The 18,358-nt window shown below is 37.3% G+C and overlaps 1 protein-coding gene across 1 annotated transcript; it reads right to left on the bottom strand.

The window, feature by feature from the left end:
- Positions 1-15,419: 15,419 nt before the first annotated feature.
- LOC127541459 (probable E3 ubiquitin-protein ligase TRIML1) lies at positions 15,420-16,871 on the bottom strand. Its single transcript, XM_051966735.1, has one exon. It carries the CDS (start codon positions 16,869-16,871, stop codon positions 15,420-15,422), a length of 1,452 nt encoding a protein of 483 aa, XP_051822695.1.
- Between the last annotated feature and the right edge of the window lie 1,487 nt (positions 16,872-18,358).

The following is an 18,358-nucleotide window of genomic DNA, read 5'->3' as shown; positions in this document are numbered from 1 at the left end:
TTTTACAGCATTATCCCTTGCATTCATTTCTGTTCCGATTTTTCCCCTCCCTCCCTCCACCCCTTCCCCCAGATGGCAAGCAGTCCTTTACATGTTGAATAGGTTACAGTATATCCTGGATACAATATATTTGTGCAGAACCGGACAGTTTTCTTGTTGCACAGGGAGAATTGAATTCAGAAGGTATAAATAACCCGGGAAGAAAAACAAAAATGCAAGCAGTTTATATTCATTTCCCAGTGTTCTTTCTCTGGGTGTAGCTGCTTCTGTCCATCTTTGATCAATTAAGGCTCTCTTTATCAAAGAGGTCCACTTCCATCAGAATACATCCTCAAACAGTATCGTTGTTGAGGTATATAATGATCTCCTGGTTCTGCTCATTTCACTCAGCATCAGTTCATGTAAGTCTCAAGGCTGCACTCTTTATGGGTCTACATTGTCTTATCTTAAGATGGTATTAGAGAATTTGGCTTATGAAATTTTAACCCCCAGTGATTGGATATCTACAGCAAGGACATGCTTAGAACCTGGACAAAATTTGTTGTGGCTTTCTAAGTATAGTGAACTCTGTAGAATACAAGTCCATTGAAATAGGCAACCTGCAGTTAATATACCAATCACCTTTGGCCAATTAACAGGTGTAGGTCATTATGAAGACATTTCAGCACAGATGAATTACCCTTTAACAGCATATGAGCAAATTTCTGCTGCTGCTATCAAAGCATGGTGCACCCTCCCAGGAAAACAAGATAGAGGGTAAGCCTTCACAAAAACATCACAATGCCCAAACAAACCCTTTGCTGATTTTGTGGGACATCTGCAGACAGCTGTCATATAAACTATTGGTGAAAATGCAGCAATAGAAATTATAATAGAGAAAATGCTAATGAGGCTTGTAGAAGAATTATACTAGGACTACACAAGGATGATCCTTTAGATGAACTCATAAGATGCTGTGCCACAGTGGGCACAAATAACTTGTATACCCAGGCTATGATGCAGACTTCTCAAGACTGGAACATGGGAAGACAGGATCCCCTCTGGCAAGGGACTTCCAGAGAGACTCGTCAATGCTTTCAATGTGGTAAAGTAGGGCATCTGAAAGCTCAATGTTGGCATAAAAAACAGGATAGGAGAACAAGACCCAAAACCCTATGTCCAAAATGCAACAGAGGCTTCCATTGGGCATCAGAATGTAGATTAACTCAGGGTAATGGGAAGTGGAGCTTGGTTTCAGGGTCCAAGGCAAAAAACACTTGGAGCATGATGGCAGCTGATGCTACACCCAGAGAGTCTTTAGAAGTTCAGTACTTCAACATGATCAATCAGCGGAGAAGCAACCTTATGGGAGCAAAGGATTACAATTGGGGAGAAGAGAGTTGTATGCAGATGGAACCACTGAGATATCCCCTGGAGAAGTGAAATCTGTCCCTGTCTGGCCTATCGATCCTTTGCCTCCACACACATTCGGCTTGATCATTTCACCTCCTGAGAGTATTTACAAAACAGTGTCCATCCATACACTGATGATCCCAGTCACTAATACAGGTAGACAATGTGTGACTTATCAACCAGGAGAAGTAGTAGCATCAGGTTTACTGATACAGACTCCTAATGGGCAATCTAGTGATAGATGCCCAGATTTTGACTCCCAACAACAGAATCCAGGAATATTCTAGACAGCAGCCATTACAGCTGACCGACCTATGCTCACTAGCTATGTAAATGGCATACCATTGAAAGGGTTGGTAGACACAGGTACAGATTGTACAGTTATTAGAGGTACTAGTTGGCCCAGTCACTGGCCAAAGATTAAGGCAGACACCTACATCTCTGGCGTAGGAGGATCAATAGCAGTTGAAGTTAGTGCTACCTCTATGAGATGGATATTTGAAGGTGAAACAGGAGTTTTTACTCCTTTTATAGTTGAAAAATCCCCATCAGTCTGTGGGGAAGAGTTTTACAGCAATTAGGATTACAATTGAATACTTTGACTTTTTAGGTAGGGCTGCTTTTGAAGGCCTGTCTGCACTCTCACCTGCTCCTATTCAAAAGAAAACTGATACACCAGTGTGGATAGGACAATGGCCCTTAGCAAGTGATAGAATTCAGGCCTTATTAGATATAGTACAGGAGCAAGTTGACCAAGGATATTTACACTTTCCTACCTTCCCTCTCCCCAAGACAATGCAATATGATATAGGTTAAACATATAATAATTTTAAACATATTTCTATATTGATCATCTTGTGAAAGAAAAATCAGAATAAAAAGAAAAAAAACATGAGAAAGAAAAAGCAAGCAAATAAACAAACAAAAAAGTGAAAATAGTATGCTTTGAACTGCATTCATTCTCCAAAGTTCTCTCTCTGGATGCAGGTGGTCTTTTCCAATCCAAGTGTATTGGAATTGTCTTAGATCACTGCATTGCTGAGAAGGGCTAAGTCTGTCATAATTATCATCACATAATCTTGCTCTTACTGTGAATATCGTTCTCCTGATTCTGCTCCCTTCATTCCATGTCAGGTCATGTAAGGCTTTCCAGTCTTTTCTGAAATCAGCCTGTTCATAGAATAATAATATTCCATTACATTCATATATCATAACTCATTCAGTCATTTCCCAAATGATGAGTAAGCTATTCAATTTCCAATTTCTTACCATTACAAATAGGGTTGCTATGGATATTTTTGCACATGTGGATCCTTTTCCCTCTTTTATGATCTCTTTGGGATACAAACCCAGTAGAGACACTGCTGGATCAAAGGGTACATCATAGTAAATAGAGCCAAAAAAGACCTGCTTCTGATACACAAAGGCTCTTTAATCTTAATCAAATCACTTAACTTCTCATGGCTCCAGGCAGCTAAGATGCAAAATACCCAGTTGTGTTAGTAGAGTTTCTTCCTCCAAAACTTTTCTATTATGAGTAAAATCACAGGTTCAGCACCTAATCCCTATCATATTGAAAAATGGCCCTGTCATGTCTCTTCTTTGTAGGATTTTTTTTATTTGTTTGTTTGTTTTGTAAACAAGCATTTCACTTTGTTTAAGGCCTTTTTAGCACTTAGTGATAAACCTAATTTATCACTAATTTATCAGATTTGGGCTATTTTGTGAAGTTGGTTTTCTGAATGCAAGTGCAAAAATTTACATTTGTTCCCTTTCAGGTTCATCTTTTTAGATGCACCTTAAAGTCCTACACCCATCCAGAATATTGAATCCTATCTCTTTCATATCTGGTGCTATCTATCTTTCTCAATTTTGAGCCCTCCAATGTCCTGCCAAGAAAGTCTTCAGATAAAGGAGTTGATGGTCTCACTATGCTCTGGGCTGGTCAGATTAAACCTGGAGTAATGCTATCAGTTCTTCCTATCAAAGCTCAAGAGAGATGTTCCTAAACTTTTATTTCCAGAAAGGAATAACCAGAATGAGAAAAGGATTTGACTGATTCATTTATTCAATAAGTATTTCATGATTATTGCAAGAATAATGAAAGATAATTGAAAAGATTTCCATAAACTGATGCGAAGTGAAATGTATTGTGTATAAAGTAACTGCAACATTGTAAGATAGTAAACTGTGAATGACATAATTACTCATACAGTGATCCAAGGAACTCTGAAGGATTTAGCTTAAAAATGCTCTCCATACTCAGAAAAAGAACTGATTGTGTCTGAATGCAGATTGAAGCATATTTTTATTAACTTTATTTTTCTTACAGTTTGTTTTTTATCTCTGTTTTCTTTTAAATACTTAAATATGGAAATAGTTTTGCATGATTATAAAAAAAAAGAGCAGTGTGATATAGTGGAGAGAGTATTAGGATTACAGTTGGAACATCTGGGTTCAAGGACATATTCTGAGATGTAATAATAGCTGTCTAACTCTGGGCAAATCACTTAAACTCTCAGTATTCCCAGACAACTTTCTAAGACATAAAACAGTAGCTGTTCTACATTAGTGATGTGCTTGAGGTTCAGCATCAAATGTTGAGATTGAGGTGAGCAATTAGCACCAAATAATGAGATTAGTGTAGACACCACTTGTTGGGGCTCAGTCATGTGACAAATTCACCATGGTCTTTCTCTTTGGCAAAAAGTACATTTGCTTATGAGAAGAGGTTACAGACAGAATAAAGAGGTAAAATAGACACCAGAGAGGTAAATATGAAATAGAGTTTGGAGAGCGTGTACCAATTAATAATGGAAAAGACAAGTCTAACTAGGAGAAAAGGAATACTCCAGGAGGTGGGAATATACCATTGACTGGCAGGCTAAATCCTAAAAGCAATATAGTCCTCTAAAAGAGTGATTTAATTATAAGAAGGAGAAAGATACTATAAGGCATGGGAAAGGGAGGAGAAGAAAGACATTACGAAGTAGGACTAATCCAAAAGAGATGGACATGATTTATAAAGGAAATTTAACCTTGGGAGTTTGATATAACTTTCTGACTGCATACAGTAAAGTAGGATTACATAACCTCCAAGGGGAATGGAACTGTAAAGTTAAACTGATCCCCATCAGTGTCTTTTCTTGCTTGCCTCAGGGAGTAATTTTATCAGTACTTCAGGTTTCCTCTGCCAACCACATCTAGTGATCAAGGACTTCTTCATTAGTAGAAAAAGTTTTCTTACAGAGGGCAACCTATATCAATGTGATCAAATATCTGATAATAATATAATAATTTTACATCATGTTTTTAGCTTAGCAAGGATCTTTATATATGTTATCTCATTTGATCCTTCAACAGTCCAGTGACAAAGAATCTAACATTTTGCTTTTCAAAATGAGGAAACTGAGGCTGAGCAGTTTTGTCCATGATTTAGAATTCCAAGCCCAGCATTTTAGTCACAACTCTATACTGCTTCTATCTCTCTGTGCAAGACATGATGATTATCAATGAAAGGACTGGGCATATTTAGCCAAAGGAGGAGAAAAGGTCTTAGAGGGGAGATGATAGATGTCTTTAAATCATTTGTCATAGAGAAGAGGAATTAACTTCATTCATTTAGTAACTAAAGGATAAAAAATTCCTAGATCATGCTGTTCTCTTAAACAATTCTCCTCTATCTTTCCTCCTCTTTTCAATTTAGGATAGTATTTTCATCATAAGTCCTCCAGAGTTGTCTTGAATCATTGCATCCTACAAGACTGCAGTTACTTTGTACACAGTACATTTCTCTTTGCATGAAAGTCTTTCCCGGTCTTTTTAAGAGCATTCTGCTTCATTTCCTATAGCATAACAGTACTCCATCACAATCACACACCACAATTTATTCAGCCATTGTCCAATCCATGGGTATCCCTTCAATTTCCGATTCTCTACTTTGAGATGAAAGCTGCTATAAATATCTTTGTACATATAGGTCTTCCCCCCCTAAAATTTTTTTTTAAATCTCTTTTGGGATACAGATCTAGTAGTGGTAGTGTTAGGTCAAAGTATATTCATGGTTTTATAGCTCTTTGGGCATAGTTCCAAATTGCTTTACAGAATGATTGAATCAGTTAACAATTTCATAAATAATTTCATTAATGTCTCATTTTTCCCACCTTCCTCCAAATGTTTGTAATTTACTTTTATCTGGCCAGTCTGAAAGGCATGAGGTGATACCTCCGAAGTATTTCAATTTTCATTTCTCCAACCAATAATGAATTAGAGTATTTTTATATAATTATAGATAGCTTGATTAATTCATCTGAAAACTATTGATATCTTTTTATTTATTAATTGGGGAATGGCTCTTATTTTTTATACATTTGACTCAGTTTCCTATATGTTTGAGAAATGAGGCCTTTATCAGAGATTTTTTTCAAAGAAACTTGCTTCATAATTATTTTCACAACTGTATTCTCTCCCTCCTCCCATTTATTCTATTCTCTCTCTCACTCTCACTTTCACTCCCTCTCTCTGTCTGTCTCTCTTTGTTTCTCTTTGCCCCCTTTCACCCTGATACTCCTCAAAAGTATTTTGCCTCTGACTACTCCCTCACCCAATCTGCTCTCTCTTCTATTATCTTCCTCTTTCTTTCTCCTTCTACTTTTCTGCAGTTTAAAATAGACTTCTATACTTGTATTATATGTGTATATTATTTCTTCTTTGAGCCAGTTTTGATGAGAGTTAGGTTCACTTAATCCCTCTTTACCTTCACTGTAAAAGCTTTTTCTTGCCTCTTTTATGGCAGAAAATTTATACCTTTCTACCTCTCCCTTTCCCTTTCTCCCAATACATTCTTCTCCCATCCTATAATTTTATTTTTCTAGATACTATCCTTCATATTCAATTTACATCTTTGCCCTCTGTTTCTGTCTTTGTCTCTCTGTCTCTGTCTCTCTTTCTCTGGCTCTCTCTCTCTCTCTCTCTCTCTCTCTCTCTCTCTCTCTCTCTTCCTTTTAACTTCCCTAATAATGAGAAAATTCTTATGAGTTACAAATACTATGCTCCCATGTAGGAATGTAAATACATTAACCTTATCAAATCCCTTAGGATTTCCTTTTTTTGATTACCCCATTACATTACATTTACATTACATTACATTTCTTCTGTGTCCTGAAGTGAAAGTCCAATCATTCTTTCCCTTTCCTACCCAACTTCTGGAAAGAGGTCAGCTTTTTCTTCCTCATCAGCCTGCTCATTCTCGAAGCAATTCCTGCCACCTTGGTTTTGTCTCTAAGCATTTGAAAGTCAAAAATTGCATCCTATCCAAATCCAGTATAGGCATAGGATGTTGGGAAGAACCCGGAGCTTAATATTAAAAAAGATCTGAAATTTGAAACCTAGCTTTAACTTTATCCAGTCCCATGACTGCTATAATCATCCCTTTATAAAAGACTTCCAAATCCTTTTTTGTCACATGGGAAAGGGATTAGATTTAACCTATTTATAGTATATTCCAGACCTCTGGCATATATGCCCTGTATATGCCCTGACCTCTTTGCTGAGTCCTCTCCAACTGTCTGCTGAACAGCTCTATTGGGTGATCCATGCTCGATCCAGTCTGTATCTCAAACTCAAGAAATCTAAAACTGAACTTATTTTCTTCTCCTCCCCCCCCCCCACCTCAAGTGGGCCTTCCCTCCTAATTTCCTTATTTGTTCTGATGATGCTATTTTCTTCTTAGTTAATTAAGTTTATAACCCTAGTGATATCTTTGACTTGCTTGTCCCTTACTCTGCAAATGCAGTCAGTTGACAAATAGTGTCCCTTTTACTTAGACTATCTCACATGTCTGTCTACTCACAGTGTTATCCTCAATCACCTTTTCTTTGGACTATTGCAATTGCTTCTTAATATGTTTTCCTGTTCCAATCTGTTTATGGAAGTTAGAAAAATTTTCCTATTGCACAGGTCTGATCACAGCCCTCCTTTTAAAAAAATTAATTTTTTTCAAAAAACAAAAATCTACCTTCTTTCTTTTCCTTCTTCCTCCTCCCTGCCTCCACAATGAAAAAAAAAAAGCAATCCTAATTCATAACAGTTATACATAGCCAAGCAAAATAGATTCACAGATTCCTTCAATGGCCAACCCTCCCTTCCTCCCACCCCCCTAGATTTCTCTATCTATAGTTTGAATTCATCATCATCTCTATGTCAGGAGATATGTAGGAACAGCAGTTGTACTTAGGGTAGTGTCAGCCAGGGAGAGATGGAATCACAGGAGTTTTCATGAATTCTCTGAAATCACTGTAGGCATCCTGTGGATCAGAACTTTTCAAAATTGTGGGTCTTTATAAGGTTACATCCCAATCCTATTTACAAAAACCTTCATGGCTTTCCCATTGCTTATAATAATATTTTCTAGCTCCAACCATCGAGAATTCATTTAAGCTGTCTCTTTGAGCCCATTTCCTCATGGGGGAAGTAGGGATACTCCATTGCACTCTTTAATGACTGACTTCTTGTGCCTTTTCCCACCTGTGTGCTCCCTCATACCAATGATGGTCTTAAATGACTCTCCTTTTAGCCTAAATGCCAGCTAGGTGGTACAGTGGATAGAGTGCCAACTCTGGAGTCAAGAAGACTCATTTTTAGGTCTAGCTTCAGATAATTATTAGCTGTGTAATCCTGGGCAAGTCATTTAGTCCTGTTTATCTCAGTTTTTTCATGTGTAAAATCAGCTGGAGAAGGAAATGGCAAACCTCTCCAGTAGTTTTGCCATGAAAACCCAGATGGGATCACAAAAACTTGGACACAACTGAACAACCTCTATAGTTCCAGCTTGGACACCACTTTCTCTGACTGATCATGGAGCTGTAATTCCATCTGTCCCTGGCTGCCACTTTCCCCAGGTGCAGCTGCTGTTCTAGCCTCCTAACCAAAACCTCCAGCTATTGTGAAAGAACTAAAGGGTGGGTAGCTTAGAATTCCCATAGTAAGAGTTCACACTGTGTCCTCCCAACTCTGTGGCCCCAATCATGTTTCATTTTCAGCCATCTTTCTGAAACTCTTCTTGGTTATTGCTGTTGTTGCTACTATGGATACCCAACGGGGCTTGTCTCCTGTGACCAAGGCTAGGAGGAACTAAGCCATTCACCTATGGGACTTCCGTTCTGTGACCTTGCTGTCTCAGTTGGTGAAAGACATGGGTATGAGCTTGTAAAATATTTAACAACCAACTAGAGGGAAGGATGGGTAATGTAAGTAGGCTACTTTTTTTTTTTTCTTTGCTGAAGCAATTGGGGTTAAGTGACTTGCCCAGGGTCACACAGCTAGGAAGTGTTGTGTCTGAGGCCAGATTTTGAACTGAGGTCCTTCTTACTTCAGAATTTGTGCTTTATCCACTGCACTACCTAGTTGCCCCTACAGCTTTAAATTTAATCTCCATTGATAATTTTTTACATCACTTTAAATCTAGACAATTAAAAATAAAACCGATAAATCAAGTCATGATTTGTTGTCAATTTGCCATTTTCTGAGGTATAAATACTCATACTGGAAATTTAACAATAGGCTTTATTTCTAAGAAGCTTACATTGGAAATTTTAAAAGCTGGTGCAATTTGAGCTAATTTCATCACATCCCTGAATGCAACTTATCTAACTAGCTTGTTTCACCATGGCCAACTTTCTCCCATGCTGTCACATATGCTTTCTTATCCCTCAATTTTTGCTCTTTAAGCAAATCAGCACAAATCAAACATTTTTTAATGTTCCAAATTTTTCTTTCTTTCTTTTTTTATATAGCTTTTTATTTACAAGTTATATGCATGGATAATTTTACAGCATTGACAATTGCCAAACCTTTTGTTCCAATTTTTCCCCTCTTTCCCCCCATTCCCTCCCCCAGATGACAAGTTGACCAATACATGTTAAATCTGTTAAAGAATAAATTAAATACAATACAAATCAAACATTTGATGTACATCTGTGTTGTATCATAGGATTACAGGACTTTGGAGCCAGAAGGGACCTTAGACATCATCTGTCTTAAGGTAACATAGTCAGCAAGCATCAGAGGTTGGATCTGAACCTCTGAATCTGAAACCAGTGAACTTTCCACTCTACCTGGACTCCTACTGTCCTTTCTGGTTCTCTTCACCATCCTTGAACTTCCCAAACCCAAATCCTCTTTCTCAGCTATCACTCCTGGATATGGGCTATCTTCCACTTTCACTAAATAGAAGTTAACTCTTTTTCTCTGTATCCCTCCTCACTTCAGTACTTAGTACAAAATAAGTCCCTGATAAATGCTTTTGGATTCATTTGTTCATCTTTAAATCTCTTATATCATCCGTTCTCCCACACTCATGCTATCATTCTAGTTTTTTATTCTATTTATGTTTGTGTCTCTTCCTCAGCCCCCATTAAGACAAAGACTTGTTTTTGCTTCATCTCTGTGTCCACAGTGGTTAGTCACTGTATATTATACTGATGAGCATGCACTCAATTTCTGGTTCCTTGCCATTACAAAAAGGATTGTTACAAACATTTTTGCAAGTGTGGTTTGTTTTTCCTTTATTATGATTTTTTAGGGGGATATAAACCCTGTAAAGACACTACTGGATCAAAAGGCATGCACAATTTTATTTTATTTTAATTTAAAAATTTTGATAGTTGCTTTTTATTTTCAAAATACATGCAAAGATAGTTTTAAACATTCATCCTTGCCAAATCTTATGTTCCAAAATTTTCTCCTTTCCTTCTCCTCCCTTACAACAAGTAATCCAATATAGGTTAAATGTTCAGTTTTCTAAACATATTTCCACATTTATCATGCTATACAAGAAAAATCAGATCAAAAAGAAAAAAAAATTGAGAAAGAAAAAAGCAAGCAAACAACAATAAAAACAGCGAAAATACTATGTTGTGATCCACATTCAGTCCCCACAGTTATCTCTCTAGATGCAGATGGCTCTCTCCATCACGTCTATTAAAATTGGTTTGAATCACCTCATTGTTGAAAAAAGACAAGTCCATGGCAGTTGACCATCACACAATCTTGCTGTTATTGTGTACAATGATCTCCTGGTTCTACTCACTTCACTCAGCATCAATTCATGTAAGTCTCTCCAGGCCTTTCTGAAATCATCCTGCTGGTCATTTCTTACAGAACAATAATATTCCATCACATTCATATATGATAACTTATCCAGCCATTCTCCAACTGATGGGTATCCTCTCAGTTTCCAGTTCCTTGTCTGCTGCTACAAACATTTTTGCACATGTGGGTTCTTTTCCCTTTTTTATGATCTCTTAAGTGTCTCATTTAAAAGTTAAACAAAAGGAAGGATAAAGGGGGAAAACAAAGATGGCATTGTATATTTATAAAACATATTCTTATAAGGAAATCCAGTGGCCAGAATGAAGTGTGACAAGAAATGGAGATCAGCAGAGGCAGACATGAAAACCATAGTGTTATAATTTGCTGCATATAAACTGGAAAGAAGAAATAGATATTATTAATAAAAGATTTTTTAAAATTTAAATTAAAAATTAAAAATTTTTTAAAAAAAATCAATAGTAAAAATTGTCTTTCTTGTGATGGAAAGAACTGAATGTGAATCAGAGCATAGTATTTTCACCTTTTGGAAGGGTATTTGGTGTTTGTTTTTCTTTCATCTTTTGACCTGATTTTTCTTACATAGCATGATGAATATGGAAATATGTTTAGAAGAATTGAACATGTTTAACCTACATGGGATTGCTTGCTGTCTAGGAGTAAGAGGAAGTGGAGGAAGGGAAAGAAATTTGAAACACAAGATTTTGCAAAGGTGAATACTGAAAACTATATTTGCATGTATTTGGAAAATAAAAAGGCATTAAAATGAATTTATGAATGAATGAATAAATAAATAAATAAATAAAAGATGTCTTTTTATTTGAGGAGGAAGTTTGGGATCATTAAGGACACTGCACAATTCTGTACCAAATTCATTGTCCTTGGAATCTATTTATATGAACTAAGGGACCAGTTCTATAGATTGTCTAAGTGCCTATCAAAAACATTTTTTATCTACTTTTCTCAAAAAAAGTTATAGTAAACTCTTAAAGACTTTGGATTGCAGAGGAGGCTATGGTTGCTGTATGACACCATCATACTGACATTTGTAAATCAGAGCATCTGGGAAATCTCAGTTATTAGGGAATTCTTTTGAACTGGGCATTACCTGTAAGAATGTCAAAGACTTCCAACAAACATATTCCATACTATTTTTTTGCTTCTCTTGATTTTAATAAATCATCAAAGTTATCTCTGGGCTTGTTTGTTTTGCGAGGCAATTAGGTGACTTGCCTAGGGTCACAGATGTAGGAAGTGTTAAATGTCTGAGTTCAGTCCTCTTGACTTCAGGGCCACTGCTCTATCTAGCTGCCCCACTTATCTCTGTTTTTATATCTTTCACCCACTGGACTCTTGCATGCCCAGGTTAGAGCACCATCCTGTTAGACTCTAACCCCGACTCATCTAATTTAGCTTGGTACTTTAGCATGGTACTTAGCAAGTTCTCTAGCTCACTAATGTATTTAAGTACTCATTGGAGTTCACATTTTTGGGAGATTCACAAGTCAGGATTCAGTATGAGATTGACAAGTTCAGTGAAGGAGATTCACAAGTCAGGAACCCACAATCCTACTCACGGAGGAGGAATCAACCTTTGAGTTCACACCTCTAAAAGAGCATATAAAAGGACAAGCGCTAGAAACTTTTAGGAGATTGAAAAAAGAGGAGTCAGTTGGGGAGATTGAGAGTCAGAATTCAGTTTGGGAGATTCAGAGAGAGCTGCAGGCTGAGCTGGCAGAGGCAAAGGATTAGCAACAATAGCTCTCAGAACCAAGGAAAGCTAACTGGGTCATTTTGGAAGAAACAATAAAGAATTTGAACTTTTAACAGCTGGCTGCATTTGATTATTACTTTGAACTGAAACTAAGGCTACCTCCAGAAGCTCCCCAAGAAACCTGCTCCCAGAGAACAAGTATATATTAAAGAAAAGAAGGACACTACACTATCCTTTATTCAAGACACCATTCCCTTGGTCATCTATCCTTTGCAGCCCAACCTTCATTTCACTGAGGAAGCAAGAAAAGATCTGGATGCTCAGTCTCTTGGATAGTTAGGAAAGATGCTCCTCCATATGATTTTGTATATGTGGAAGGAGAGTGATGAGATTGAAGAAAAATTTTACAGCAGTGTTTAGTTTTTACTGAATCAAAAACTTTTCTGTGGTAGAAAAGAACAAAAGTGGTACTATGGTCCTTGCTCTCTCCAATTTATATCTTTCTTGGGGGAAAACAACTTGTATACAGATAAGGACATTCAAAATATAAAGACAGTCAAAGCCAGTTAATTTATGTGTGTGTGGGAAGGTAATTATACCTCTCAAGAATAATCTGGGAAGGCTTCATGTTAAGAGGTGCCCCTGGGGCTAAGCTTCCAAGGAAGCTGGGGATTTCAAGAGGTAGGGTGTGGAAGGTGTAAAGAGAATATTTTCCAGGTAAAAGAGGCAGCCTGTGCAAAGATCCAGATTATTTGAAGAACAAGAACTCAGAAATTTAACACTTCCTAGATCTGTGACCCTAGGCAAGTCACCTAATTGCCTCACAAAATAAACAAGCTCAGAGATAACTTTGATGATTTATTAAAATCAAGAGAAGTAGGCCAATTTAATAGAAACAAAGAATGCTTGAAGAGAAGTGATGTACAATAGAAAAGTGGACTGGCACCAGGATTACAAAAGAGCTTAAATACCAAACAGAAAGGTTTGTGTTGTGGAATATTTATAAAAGACACGTGAGTCATGGGTAGTGAAGCAGCCTTCATTTCAGTTCAGCAATCACCCCAAATGCAGCCAGGGATTAAAGTCCAAATCCTTTATTGTCTCCTTAAACGTCTTGTCTCCTTCACTTGGGGTTCTGCTAGTTTTTCTGGAGGCCTATCTCTCTCCTTGGTTCTGGGAGGCCTGCCTTCTCTGGCTTCTGAAACTCCCAGACTTCAAAGGTTTGTGCTTCAGTCTCTAGCTATTCCAAAGGTGGATGATGGAATGAATCTGTCTCAGCCTCTGAGAGCTTCTAGTGCTTGTCCTTTCTGGCCCTGAGTGCTCTACACTGAGTACACAACAATCATTACATCACTAGGACAACATTATTTGTTGTAGGATTAAATCAATTCTAAAGTAGATTTAATTGTCTCTTCAATTCCACTTATTTAGCACCTTGTGTCAAGTTCTGGCCCATAACAATTTCCAATGATCTTGTGATGAAGAGAGCCATCTGCACCCAGAGAGAGGACTGTGGGAACTGAGTGTGGACCACAACATAACATTCTCACTCTTTTTGTTGTTGTTTGCTTGCATTTTATTTTCTTTCTCACTTTTTTCTGGTTTGATTTGATTTTTCTTGTGCAGCAAGATAATTGGATAGATATGTATGCATCCATTGGATTTAACATGAATTTTTACTGTGTTTAACATTTATTGGACTACTTGCCATCTAGGGGAGGAGTAGGGGAAAGGAGGGAAAAATTGGAACACAAGGTTTTGCAAGGGCTAATGTTGAAGAATTATCCATCATATGTTTTGAAAAATAAAAAGTTTTAATTAAAAAAGAGTGTAGCCTCCTCCAAAATCTATAAAGAAACAAAGAGTGAAGGAAAGAGTGAGGGATGGGGGGATGAGGAAGCAAAGAGTGAGGGGAGAAGACAAAGAAGGGTGGGTGAGAGGAGGTTAAGTAATAACAAGGTAAATTAAGGAACAGAATTAAAGCAAAGAGTCAGCAGAGATAGGAAAGATTTATGTGTGTGTCTGGAGGTGGGGTGATGTGTATATGTGTGTATATGTCTACATAAATATATCTTTTTTTTAACTATAGCTTGATTGGAGGTGGGGGGGATGAAAAGGAAAAAATGAAGTAAATAAGGTGTGTAGCAGAGAACAAAATAACAACTTAAAAGGAATTAAAGAAAAGATTAACATTTATGAATCTAATTTCTTCTACAATATTTATATACTTTCTTGAACTTGTAATTTATTGTTATATATTTTGAATCCTCCCTGTTGTTCTGCTGGGCACCTAACAATGTTCTCTTTTATTTTGTTTTACTAACTGTAGTAGCAGAAGCCATTTATCCATTCAATCCTTTATTTCATTCATTCATATAAATCATTTAATAAACATTTATGAAGTGCATACTAGGCACTAAGCTAATACTAGGGATACAAAAAGAGGGAAAAAACAGTCCCTGTTTTTTTTTTTTTAATAACTTTTTATTTATAGAACTCATGCCAGGGTAATTTTTTACAACATTATCCCTTGCATTCACTTCTGTTCCGATTTTTCCCTTCCCTCCCTCCACCCCCTCCCCCAGATGGCAAGCAATCCTTTACATGTTGAATAGGTTACAGTATATCCTGGATACAATATATGTGTGCAGAACTGAACAGTTCTCTTGTTGCATAGGGAGAATTGAATTCAGAAGGTATAAATAATCCGGGAAGAAAAACAAGAATGCAAGCAGTTTATAGTCATCTTCCAGTGTTCTTTCTTTGGGTGTAGCTGCTTCTGTCCATCTTTGATCAATTGAAACTGAGTTAGATCTTCTCTTTGTCGAAGAAATCCACTTCCATCAGAATACATCCTCAACAGTATCGTTGTTGAAGTGTATAATGATCTCCTGGTTCTGCTCATTTCACTCAGCATCAGTTCATATAAGTCTCGCCAGTCCTCTCTGTATTCATCCTACTGGTCATTTTTTACAGAACAATAATATTTCATAACATTCATATACCACAATTTACCCAGCCATTCTCCAATTGATGGGCATCCATTCATTTTCCAGTTTCTAGCCACTACAAACAGGGCTGCCACAAACATTTTGGCACATACAGGCTGGACAAGTCACTTAAGCCCAATTCCCTCAAAAAAAAATTTGAAAGAATATCGGGCCTGAAGTCCATGTTGGTCAATAATCATGTATTTCTCTCTCAATTAGGGGCAGATCGAGAGACAAGATTCTTCCTTAGGAAGACAGAATAAGGGCAGAAAGGGTCCGGAGAACGAAGTGGGAGGAAATGTATAAATTAGGCATCCATATATTGCATCATAAAATGACATCTCTCCACGTTCATAGTCAAGGAATATACCCACCTTTAAGTTGGCTGGAGAGATCTGGCGGTATTTGAGATGGACGTGGGAATAAAGATGGTGCTGAGCCATAACATAAAGACAGGGGTTATTTTGTATCTGGGTAGAACTAATAACAAAGAAGTTGTGACAGTCTTTTGATTTTTGATAGATGCCAACACACCACTTAGTGATTTCTGGCACCTTCACCTCCCAGTAGTATCTACCTGAAATGAAGGCTGGAGAACCAAGAACTTTGGCAAAATCTTTAGTTCTCTCATAGCTGTTGAGCACTTCCCCTTGAATCCCTCCATACCACACACTCTTCAGATCCTCAGAGATGATGAGACCTGGATCAGCTGTGTTGCAATCCAAAGTGATGTCCACCTTCCACTTGGATATCCATTCCATCATTTCTAGGATGGGCGGGATCGTCATATATATGGTGAAGGCTTCCATGTTCTTTTGTAGCACACATTGATTCCTGCTTAAAATTCCTTTCATATCCCGAAGCAAATCCAGAGCGGGTTTCTGGCGCTCTTCCTCTAACTCTGTGATCCTCTTCTTTAATGCTTGATGGTGATGAGACAGTTCACTAATTCTGTTGCTCAGGCTTTCTGAATTGACTGTTGCCCATGTTTCCACACATGATAGATAAAAATCTTTCTCTTCTTTGAACAATTGTTGCATTTTCTGGAATTCAAACAAAATACTATTCTTTTGACTTTGTCTTTGGTTCTTAAATATTATGAAATTAATCTTCTCATGAGTCATTTGTAACACGACATTCTTAGTTTTTTCCCTCAAATCAATCATAGTTTCTTGGAGCTTTTCCCTGAAGTTTTCAGCAGCCTCATCCATGCAACAGAATGTATGAGCTTCATGTTCCAGGGTTTGAGAACAAGACACACAGATTGGCCTCTGGTCATCTTCACAGAACAGCATCTTCACGTTTTGATGCACTTCACACTTGCCACGGTCTTCAAAGTCCTGTGAACGGTCTTCAAGGTCCTGTGAACGGTCTTCAAGGTCCTGTGAATGGTCTTCAAGGTCCTGTGAATGATGGGGTCCCAGTTTTTTGGCAATGGCAGCCAGTTTCCCAAGTCGTCTATTGGCTTTGAAATCCCTCAGCTGGGAGACCCTCTCACATTCCGGACAGGAGAAGAAGGTAGAGGCTTCCTGACAGTTTGTGAAGAGACAACAATAGCAAAAATTGTGGCCACACTCGATAGACACTGGATCTGCGAAGAAGTTGCCACAGATGGAACAGAGGAGCTCTTTCCGGAAGTCTTCAATCGGCTCTAGGAAAGAGGACATGCTGCTTTGTTTCTTTTGAAATGTTTCCTTCAGTCTCAAAAGTCTGCCTTTTTTTCTGATACTTCTCAGGGAATATCTGAGTCTGCCTTATTTCAGCCCTTTTATATATCCCTGGAATCCTGAAGCCCCTCCTTCCTTGGAAGTGTGAATCCTAGTTTTCCCTTGGAGGTATGAATCCTAGTTTTCCCTTGGAGGTTTGAATCCTAGTTTTCCTTCAAGGTGTCAATTTCTCCTTATATTATTTATTTATCAATCACTATTTTTTTTCCCCTAAGGCAACTGGGGTTAAGTGACTTGCCCGGGGTCACACAATTAGGAAGTGTTAAGTGTCTGAGCTCACATTTGAACTCAGGTCCTCCTGAATTCAGGACTTTATCCATTGTGCCACCTAGCTATCCCTTCCTTATTCACTACTTTAGTAACTGCTTCAACTAGTTGTGAGAATAAAATGAGGTAATGTTTCAAAAATCTCTGCAAAACTTTTAAGTGCTATAAAATCGCTGACTGCTATTATTCTGTCACCTTGGTACAGTAATATTTCATTCTATTAAATATCACATTTTGTTTATTAACCTTTCCTCAAATAACATGTATATCTCGTCAATCTTTTTTTCCTATTTATTTGCCACCACAAAAAAATGTCATTATTTATATTTCATTATTTATGGTATTTTTCTTTGGTTTTGACCTCCTTTGTGTGTGGACCTTGAGGAATTTAAGACATTTAAGGAATATTTTAGTAATGATGTTTAAAAAGGTGCAATGGGGTATAATGTCTAGATAATTTAATAATTTTATTAATAATGCTGATATTTTAATAAAAGGATGGTCATTTGACTGTCTTTCTCCTAGACCAAAGACCAATTTCTTTTTTTAATTTAATAGTATTTTTTCCAATTACATGTAAAGATAATTTTCAACATTTTTGTAAGATTTTGAGTTCCAAATTTTTCTTTTTCTCTTCCTATTTTCCCCTTTCCTCAAGACCACAAGCAATCTGATATAGGCTATACACTTTTATTTTTTAATGTTATTTGGTTCTTGCCATGTCCAGCACCTCCCAGCTCTCTTAGAAGAAAGTACTTATAGTGTGTGTTCACTTATTGGTTGCTGGATGACGATTTCACATTTAGGGTATAAATTTAGAGTATAAATGTGGTAATATAAAAATTGTGTGATTATTTCTGCCCTCCTTTTTGATATCACTTTGAAGGGGCAAGAATATACAAACAATTGAGGTCCAATAGGTACTTTTTGGTTTGTTGGTTTCATGCACTGCCATAGCTAAAGAATTTATCACCATGGACTGTGCCTATGGGACGTGAGCTTCTTCGGGTTTAGTTAGACTGATGTGTAGGAAGCCAAAATAATTATTAGACCTTTATTTGGAACTTTTCAGAATGGTAGAACTTTTCAGAACTTGTACCCTATTGCTGTTCAAGAACTCAAAGCCACTTACATGCTACAATTTGTAAAAGCTTCTCACA

This window comes from Antechinus flavipes, chromosome 1 (genome assembly GCF_016432865.1).
Source record: "Antechinus flavipes isolate AdamAnt ecotype Samford, QLD, Australia chromosome 1, AdamAnt_v2, whole genome shotgun sequence".
Classification (NCBI taxonomy): domain Eukaryota; kingdom Metazoa; phylum Chordata; class Mammalia; order Dasyuromorphia; family Dasyuridae; genus Antechinus; species Antechinus flavipes.
This window is presented reverse-complemented; position numbering and strand designations above follow the sequence as displayed.

What these genes read in the sequence shown, in the direction of transcription:
- LOC127541459 (XM_051966735.1), bottom strand. Translation starts at nt 16,871, where the DNA reads ATGTCCTCTTTCCTAGAGCCGATTGAAGACTTCCGGAAAGAGCTCCTC.